Below are 9,844 nucleotides of genomic sequence, written 5' to 3' on the forward strand. Positions count from 1 at the left end.
CTGTCCAGTAAATTGGCTCTGCCTTAAAGTGAATTACAGTAAACTACTCATAGAATGACCACAAAGGGTCCATTGTGTGACCAGAGATAGTTTTGTGCCAGGTCATCACGGCTTGAAATGAGAAGTTAGTAGACAGTGGAAGTCTTGTGATGGGAACCACTAACCTCACATTTCAAGTCGTAACCAGACAATAGGTCATTAGTAGTAGGTCGTACCATTTACGGTAAAAGGGGCTGTGTGGTTGCCCAATCTTAGGGCCATGTTCCCCATTACACTCATGTCCATTTAGCACAAAAACTAAGAGGGATCTAAAACTATTCTCACAAATGAAAAAGACAAACTACACATTTTAACATTTTATTGCATAAAAATGCGAAAATTACAAAATGTACAATTACAAAATGTTTTTCAGTGAGACAGAACATATCTACAAATTCAGAGGTCCCTTTTGTAAAAAAAAATCTATATGATTTAATTCCTTCCACAGCAACACAAACAAAAAGTGTCCCATGAACAAACAAATCAAACACGTCAAACTAAACACTTAATATCCTTCACAGGGTTCTAAAAACAGTTTCCAAACACTGACAATATTCTTATTTTATTGCTTTGTGCTTAACCATACAACAAATGATTATGAGGAAACCCCATCGTAACTGACTGTACGTTTCAAATAGATAGTTACCACATTGGCCTACGGTAGAATCTTTGGACTAAGTAAGGCAAGCTCAATATGTGGAAGCACTGGCAGTAACTTGTAAGCAGTACATTTCACTCAACAGGTATACTGAGTCCATTTTGATCTGAACGGTCTCTGGTGTGTGTTAGGCAAACGACCAGGGGCCACGTTGAGGGGTGCTATCAGTCAGTGTAAACTGTTTTTTCTTCAGCCTGCTGTAGCTTCTTGTCGGATCATGTTGCATTCCACGTCTAACAGAGAACAGAGCAGCACAGCGCTAATAAACTACACACAATGACAAGGCACTGTTTGGGGAGGGCCAGGGCTGTTTGTAAAAAAAAAAAAAGAAGGATTTGGTGAACACACCAACTCAATCCACAATTTTCTATTCACGACATCATCTTACCTGTCAGGTAACATTCTGTGCATCGCACTTTAACACAAAATCCTGGTTCTGGGGACAAAATGGCAATCACCTGCCCCCGTGGAGGCGATACTGCCCCCCCCCTCCTGTCCCTACCCCCCCCCCCCCCCGTACACACACACACACACACAATAGCTTGATTACCGTCAGCCACTCCCAAGCTCAACAGCTTGGATAACTAAAACAAACACAGCCTCCCTACTTCAAACATGAATCAAATATCATAAAGGCTGAGCTATATCTATCTATAAGGCTATATCTCCACAAATATAAACATTCAATCTTTCCCCTTTCCCTTAAGGCAGCGTGATAACTAGCACGGTGTGGTACGAAATCCCGTTGAGGCCAAAGACTGAGTCACGAGGATGAAAAGACACGTTATCCAGGCAGTGCATGTCTGGTGTTGACCCAGATTGGGATGCCGTTGCTGGGCGTCACCCCAGGCTTGACTGGGGGGGGAAATAGTCCCGTCTCTTACGTGTTTTGTATGCACTTGTAACATAAGGCCACAAGGCAACAGTGACTACTGTACAGACAACATGCTTTATGACGATACCATAGCACTGACAATCAACCAATCTACTCCCATTCAACTTCAGTCCCATTCACTCTCAGTTATGGTCATGATCCTGTTGGCCAATGGGGTGTAAGAACACAAGGTGATCTGCATCCGAATCCTTTCCCCTCCATTTTGGTCACCTATTGTCATATCAAGCCCTGGCCAATCCAATCCATACGAAGTAGCATTTCTTTGGAATGATGCCATCTGTAGTCTTCCTGTTCAGCCAGTTTTTACAGGCTGTTGGAGGCCGATTCACTGCAGCTTTGGAGAATGCCCAAGGGCTGAACGGGTAAGTGTGTTCTCCCTTCAGCAAAAGGTTGAAGTCCCGGGTTGAAAATATAAGACTTCTTTGAGATGCGCTCAACCACAACAAAAAGTAAACCGAAATACATCGAGATTGCTGGAGAGGTTCCAAACACAAAGTCTGGTTTCTGCGCTTTCCGAGAACAGGGCACGAGTAGAGGCGGTCGTGGAGGAGAAACCCCACGCACACAGCAGGGGCTGAGGGAAGATCCCTCCCTCTCTGTCTCCTCCAATCCCGTGGAGAGAGGGAGGAAGGGATGGATGGATTGGAAGTGGGTTGGAGAGAGACTGTGTCTTCAGTGCATCTGAGTTCTTCTCTCAGAGAGAGAGGGAGGGAGGGAGGGAGGGAGGGAGGGAGGGAGGGAGGGAGGGAGGGAGGGAGGGAGGGAGGGAGGGAGGGAGGGAGGGAGGGAGGGAGGGAGGGAGGGAGGGAGGGAGGGAGGGAGGGAGGGAGGGAGAAGAGCACTCGACAGATACATCCGTTTCCCCTCTGGCTCAAGAGATGGAGGGAGGGAATGAGGGCGGGGTAGAGGGCGTGTCTTGGCTGTCTCTCTGAGACATGGATGAATGGAGAGGGGGATAGAGATGGTCCTCCTGTCATCCAGTGCCGTCCCTTGTTGGTTGACGCCGGGGCCTTAGTAACTCAGCTTGACCTGCTCAATGTCTCCGATTAACGTCCGAGCCAGGAATATACCCATCATCTGTGGAGACAACACAGCAGCACGTTACCATGGTGCTGCTACTGTATCAAAACATCACAGGGAGCTCGGAATCATTACGCCCACACACACACACAACAGTAGTTCCCCTGGTACCTGCAGCAGAGATATGACGATGAAGGCTCCGGCCACGATGTAGATGTTTCGAGGCAGCCAGGCCTCCAGGGCAGGGATGCAGCCCTGGGTGTAGATGTAGTTGCCCCAGTCCCCCTGGGAGACAGGGAGGAGAGGCACAGAGACAACAGACAGGAAGAGACAGACGTTTAGTGTGGCAATATGGAAGAATCACGCGAGCATCTATTAAAAAAAATGTCAACTCAAGGGCAAGACCTTGAGAGAATTCGATCTTTAGGGAGTATGGGCCTTCAGAATTGGACAGCCGAAAAGGTCCCCATCAGTAAACTGTTTATACGTGATTATGATAAATCTATCCCAGACTGAAGCTTGCACATCTTTGTCTATACTTGCCTCTAGTCTCTCCCATCACACATTCAATACTCTGAGCAGGCAAGCCTGTCAAGCAGAGGACTGTAACCACTGCTAAGTAAGGGTAGACGTATGAAAACAGAGCTAAAGAAAAATTCACACCAACCGCACACACAACCGCACACACGCACGGATCAATGTAAGCAGCCCAGCTTGAAGAGCAACTGCTGGAACACTGGCTGGCAATACTGTGCTGGAGAAACAGTCTGTTCTCGTCGGCCTGTGTTTCTAGATGCGGACGCATGGGTGGGGGTGGGGGGGGGGGGATGGTCTGAACGCCACTCTGCCTCCTGCTCTCAGCTGTGATAACAGGAAATTTTTATTTTCTCCAGGTTGAGTAATGGAGAGAGGGAGCTGTCGATATGAGTTCAATATGTACCAGCTGGGCCTTGACTTGTCTCCTCTCAAGGGGAAACATCTGGAAAACTAACAGTACTACAATGCTATGGTAAGCAAGACCAACAGCTAGGTTTTTCCTTCTCCAACGGCGCTGTTTGGAAATGGAAAATATGTTGTAACAAAACATATATCGAAGCAGCTTTGACCTCATTTGTGTTAAAGATGTTACGTGACACCTAAATGACTGGACATAAATTGGCCTTCAAATATGTCTGCACTGCTCCCAAGATCGATCCTTTCTGATTCTAGAATCTGTATTTGACCCTTTCGCCACTTATTTTACATGTAGTCATTTAGCAGACGCTCTTATCCAGAGCGACTTACAGTAAGTACAGGGACATTCCCCCGAGGCAAGTAGGGTGAAGTACCTTGCCCAAGGACACAATGTTATTTTTGCACAGCTGGGAATTGAACCGGTAACCTTCAGATTACTAGCCCGACTCCCTAACCGCTCAGCCATCTGAATCCCCTTTTTGATGTGTTTAACGAGTGTCCGGTCTGTGTTTGCGGCCTCACCTTCGGACCAGCTCTGACATCATAGCCACACTGGGTGTTCACCACGGTGTCCTGTGAGAACAGAGATCAAGTTAAACACACACACCTTACACCTAATCACACACACCTGACAGTCCTAATCACCCACAGTGCTCTAAACATTTAACACACTTATTAATGGGCCATAAGAATGCAAAAACAAAGTAAGCAGGAAAGTAAGTAAGTACCAAAGTATGTGTCTGGTTGATGCCAGTAACAACAGTAAGTAACTAGGAGAAGACCTTTGCTTCAGTATGACAGTAAAGCTGGCTAAAGGAAAACTCCACTTGTTGTGAGGAGAAGGGAACAACAGATGCTTCAGGTGCAAAGAAGACAAACAAAACAACATCAAGCTAACAAACACAGAGGGTTCTGGAGACAGATGGAGAAACAACAGGAACGAACAGAATGTCACAAGCAAGGAGTGAAATACAGACAAAGGCTTCCAGACAAAGGCTTCCAGACAGACAAGTTTCCAGACAGGCTGACAGACAGACAGGCTGACAGACAGACAGGCTTCCAGACAGGCTGACAGACAGACAGGCTGACCGACAGACAGACAGACAGGCTGACCGACAGACAGGCTTCCAGACAAGCTGACAGACAGGCTGACAGACAGACAGGCTGACAGACAGACAGGCTGACTGACAGACAGGCTGACAGACAGACAGGCTGACTGACAGACAGGCTTCCAGACAGGCTTACAGCAGGGTCGTTGAGGCAGCAGGAGAAAGGGACTCCACACTTCTCCCGGCTGCTGTTGCTCTGGCTGCAGTTGAAGTACACGTTCAGGTCCCAGTCGCCAGGGTCTTTGGCTCCACAGCAGTGGTTCTAAGAGAGGGGGAGGAGACATGGAATCAGTCAAACATGAGCACTTGAGCAGACATAGGAATGGGTAGAGTGAGAGAGATAATTATCCACACATGCCCACTGATACACAGGCTACTGTAGTGAAGCTTGACAAAAGCAGACAGTGCTGCTGGAAAAATTCATAAAAAGTCAAGGGAGATAACAGCTAGCAAAAAGATTAAAAAAATTAAATAAGAAAACGTTCAAAAATAGACAAGATAGTCTCTCTGGGTCAGACACCAGCATGTCTCCCTTCCTGCCCGCTGGCCTACATAGCACATCACAAAACAGATAAACACACAAGTCTTAACACATGTGCGCACACACACACACACACAGCAGTACTGTCTCACCAGCCTCTGCAGGGAGTCTATGAGGTTCTGCAGATCGATGTCCTCTCGGTAGGCCTTGACGTTGGCCAGGAAGAAGTCGCTGATCCAGTCCCTCAGGGGGTCCTGGAACACCACAGCCAGCACCGCCGCCGTCAGCTCCAGGAAGAAGATGAAGCCGATCACACCCGAGAACTGGTGGGAACACAGGGGGCTCTGCATCAGACTACATCCTGGAGCTACACGACCAGACCCAGGAACACCAGGTTCACACAAGATAGATAAGACTTTTTTAAATCCCCAGGCAGGAACATTTGGGGTTTTAAAGCAGCAGAGACAAGCAAAAAAAAAAATGGGGGAATAAAATAATGAAAAAACAATTTTTACTACAATGGACAAATAAACATAATGTGAACATATGACACTATGAAGACAAACATATGACACACACAAAACTACAATATAACCAAGATACAGGCTAAACATATAAACATGATTTATTAACTGTGGAACATGCATACTAGAAACTGTTGGTACGTAACTCAGAGAGATTAAATAGAGTGGGTATAGAGTGAGGCTCAATTTTAAAAAAAACTACATGTATTCCCAAACAGCAATTCCTGCAGCTGTAGCTGGTTAGACTGTGGCACGGTGCTGGCTTGACGATAAGAACAAGGTCATCAAAACACAGACTTCTTATTAAAAATCTGGTTTGTGTACGATTTCTGAGTGGGGCACAGGGCCCACATCTAATAATTATAGCAGCGCCTAACAAAATTTCCAACAACCTAAGAAAACGTAAACATCGACTAATTACTTTACATAAGGGAGAGCAATTGTGCACATGGACCAGGACACAGAGGTGGACTGGGCACAGGGTGTAGAGTAGAGCGGGTGAAGATTAAAAGGTTGCCGGTTCGATTCCTGGCTGTGAAAAATTATGTTGTGTCCTTGGGTAAGGCACTTCACCCTAATTACCTCGGGGGGAATGTCCCTGTACTTACTGTAAGTCGCTCTGGATAAGAGCGTCTGCTAAATGACTAAATGTAAATGACTAAAATGTAAATGTAGAGCATGATCAATAAACAAGATCATTGCAGACATGCGTGTCCTTTACCAGCGTGTTGAATCCACATGCGTGTTAGACAGACGCCATGTGTGAGGAGGCCCGTTGCTGTGACTGAACATATCTTTTGTTCATAGAAGGGTTCCTCCTCATCGGGGATGCCAAGCCACACCTTGTTAAAGTCACGCAGCCTGTGGCCTGAGGCATCAACAGAAACCTCGCTCTGAATCACCACTGGAATACTGGGCCAGGATGGCATTCCGAGGAATAAGATGAGGCAATGATGGAGGGGTAGGAGGAAGGGAGAGAAAAGTGAGGGAGAGAGAATGAGACAAGGAGAGAGACAAAAGGACAACGACATTGGGTGAGAGAAGGAGAAGTAAATAGCGATAAAGAGGGAGACGTTTCGAGAAGTTGTTATCCAGACAGCAAAAAAAGACAGAAGGAGTCATTGTGGCAGAGGAAGTGACTGTGGGTGACTCCCCCAACATCGTCTAGTCTTAACAAATGCTCACCCTTCCCCCAGGGTAATAAGGAAAGCCTAGAGTACGTTTGGGCTCTTATCTGCTGACAAAGAATGCTAAGCACCAGTAGGGGGGTCAGAGGGCTGAGCGGTTAGGGAATCGGGCTATAAATCAGAAGGTTGGAGGTTCGATTTTTGGCCGTGCAAAATGACGTTGTGTCGTTGGGCAAGGCACTTCACCCTACTTGCCTCGGGGGGGAATGTCCCTGTACTTACTGTAAGTCGCTCTGGATAAGAGCGTCTGCTAAATGACTAAATGTAAATGTAGTATTGTTCAGTATAAAACGTTACATTCTTAATTTCTCTGACACAGAATTGAAGAGGAAGGGTAAAACAGCTGTTGTCCTAACAACGCAGGCCGAGCTACTCACAAACTTGAGCAGGCAGATGTTCTCCCTGAGAGCGCCCACACAGCCAGCGAAGCCCAAGATGAAGGTGACGGCCCCGACCACGAGAACCAACCACACGGGGTCGAAACCATGCAGCCGTGTCACCTGGGTCAAGTCCAGGAGCACTCCCTATAGGTCAGAGCAATGATGACATCAACACAACCCTCCGCCTGATTCGCTGGACATCGTGTATAAAACCTGTCAGGCCCAGGTTAGTAAGGGAGTGTAGGGCAGCCAATCCCGACCTTTTCCACTTTGCGTCACCACTTGCATAGCTCAAATATTTTTGCAACCGCCCAACACATCCGTTCACTTAATGAGCCGCAGGTTGGGAATCGCTGGTGTAGGGCTTTTTAAGAAAAGATATATTTACAAGTTGATAGCCAATGTAATCGTAGCTGTTTACCTTTTCGCTCCAGGCCCAGAAACCGATAGCAATAAACGCTGCTCCGGCCAGCTGTGGAGAGAAGCACAAACACAAGGCTACATGTTAGGAAAGACACTGACTTTACTGAGGCTTCATGTTGTGTTCCTCGTCCCAACAGCCTAGGCCTCATAGCATCTTATTACATTGTTTCACCTCTACAATGATTCATGGGCGTTTACCTCGACTAACTACAATATTTAGCAAACGGACACTAACCAGGGGGGGGGGCAGATGGCTGACGGTTAGGGAATCGGGCTACCAATCAGAAGGTTGCCGGTTTGATTCCAGGCCGTGACAAATGACGTTGTGTCCCTGAGCAAGGCACTTAACCCTACTCTCCCTGTACTTACTGTAAGTCGCTCTGGATAAGAGTGTCTAAATGACTAAATGTAAATGTAAACCCCACAAATGATTTGTAGTGAATGGCAAACAAGCCAAACATGTTCACTTATTCTAAATCAAGGAGAACATCAAGGATTGAAATAGTAAAATGATCCGATACCGGCTACTACCAACTGAGGAATATGTGAAAGGATTAATATGTTATCAACATGCCCACAAAAAGGGAATTTAAATTATCTTTAAAATGGAAAAAACAGCAAACAGTTCAAACAGTCAATCTTCAAGCTTTGCACATGGTGACACCATTACCCCAGAAGGTTTTACACTTCCTGTTGACAAAAACTTAGGTCTGAGTCAAAAAATCTCCACACACCATGCTGCGTACTCAGACGATAGCAGACTATAAAATAGGAAGGAAGGAGCCTCACAAAGTCTACTCCCAAGGGTCCAGAATAATAACCGAGTAAGTGCAACAAATACAACTGACTTTGTAGATTCACCAAAAATCCTGTGTGCTGACTAAAACAGGAAGTTGACACAAAGTGTTCAACTTCACCACTGGGAGGTCCTTAAAACACAAACTCGATTAGCATTCTGTCAAACAGTTAAAAACAACTAAAGAAAACAAGGCAAAAACAAGTTCTGCTGGTGAAGTTAAAAAGAGAGAGGTGGAGGTTGGAAGGAAGAGCCGATTTGTTCTCAGCCCAGTTTAACAGAGTACACAAACATAACGTCTGCCATTGGAGAATGTTATCAGAGAGAGGGAATGGAAAAAGTACTGTGTGGGGGTAAAGATAGCAGAAGCAGGGCGGAGGGTCAGCTAGCAGAGAGGTTGCAGAGATGTCTGAGTAAACTCTGTGCTTCCGACATAAAAGCCCTTTGGATAACTGCCCATAAAGAACTTTTAAACCTCGCCCTCATATTGCAATGGCCAATGTGTCTGTCACCGGATGTTCTAACGTACCACGTCTGAATCATTCTTTCGCCTAAAATCTGTAACAGTTTAGCTTGTTGTGGGAATAAAACATACGTCTACATTTATTACTTTCTCCAAGTCAGATACTACTTACCCAAAATATGATGTTGTAGCTGAACATAAGGTATTTGTAGCAGCAGCTGACTTCCCGTGTAGCTGCATTCTGATAGCGGTAGTAGTGCATCTGAAATACAGACAGGAAAAGGAGTAATTCAAGAAACAATGGAAAATGTATAACAACACCTAAAAGGTATCATCTAACTGTATAGAAATATTATTTTGGCCATTTCAACTAGTGTTAACTATCTACGTTAGCTTTCACGTTAGACAGCTCATAGAAGGCAGGTACGCGACAGTCAAGAAGTATTGCATGGACTCGGGCGCTCACTTTACACACCCGAAGTTGTTCTTACTAGTGTGGAGTTAATATTTGTGCTAGAACAGCCAAGTTATCAAAACCTGAGTGTAAATGATATGGGTATGACTTTACAACCTACACTGAACTGTACAGTTAGGCAAATAAACCAGTAACTCACTTTTTCAAAATGATCTACACATTACCTAGCACTACACAGCTAGCTGGCTAACTAGCACAACAGAATGCCGCTTTCACTCCAGCTAGGTTGCCTCGAGCGGTACCCCCTTACGTTGTCTGCACGTTACGTTCAGAACAAGCTAATTAAATACCCGCTCAACTTCTACCATTGATTTAACTACATACCGTGCTATTGATGTTGCCAAAAGTTAAAGGATTCCCATAAATTCCAGAAAGTCTTCTGTTAATTTCCCCCCGATAGACACTGCTTTGTTAAACTTGTCCACAGGCTGGCAAGTGAG

At 45.7% G+C, this 9,844-nt stretch overlaps 1 protein-coding gene across 2 annotated transcripts; it reads right to left on the bottom strand.

Moving 5' to 3' along the window:
- Positions 1-2,382: 2,382 nt before the first annotated feature.
- On the bottom strand, positions 2,383-9,844 carry tspan14 (tetraspanin 14). 2 transcript variants are annotated; one of them, XM_067236084.1, is made up of 9 exons: positions 9,729-9,844; positions 9,102-9,191; positions 7,669-7,719; positions 7,245-7,391; positions 5,309-5,479; positions 4,812-4,937; positions 4,089-4,139; positions 2,784-2,897; positions 2,383-2,669 (listed from the first exon to the last, which is right to left on the bottom strand). In XM_067236084.1, exons 2-9 carry the CDS (start codon positions 9,189-9,191, stop codon positions 2,604-2,606), a joined length of 816 nt encoding a protein of 271 aa, XP_067092185.1. In that variant the 5' UTR covers positions 9,729-9,844; the 3' UTR covers positions 2,383-2,603. The 2 variants fall into 2 exon arrangements, with proteins under 2 accessions (XP_067092185.1, XP_067092186.1); XM_067236085.1 differs by lacking the exon at positions 7,245-7,391.

The sequence above is a fragment of the Osmerus mordax genome, chromosome 5 (assembly GCF_038355195.1).
Source record: "Osmerus mordax isolate fOsmMor3 chromosome 5, fOsmMor3.pri, whole genome shotgun sequence".
In the NCBI taxonomy this organism is placed as follows: Eukaryota; Metazoa; Chordata; class Actinopteri; order Osmeriformes; family Osmeridae; genus Osmerus; species Osmerus mordax.

Bases quoted from the DNA above. Each gene is read 5' to 3' on its own strand.
- tspan14 (XM_067236084.1), bottom strand. From the start codon at position 9,191: ATGCACTACTACCGCTATCAGAATGCAGCTACACGGGAAGTCAGCTGC. The intron at 4,140-4,811 runs GTAAGCCTGTCT...CTGTTCTCACAG, and splicing joins GCTGCCTCAACGACCCTGCT to GACACCGTGGTGAACACCCA. The intron at 2,898-4,088 runs GTGAGGCCGCAA...CCTGTCTCCCAG, and splicing joins ATGTCAGAGCTGGTCCGAAG to GGGGACTGGGGCAACTACAT.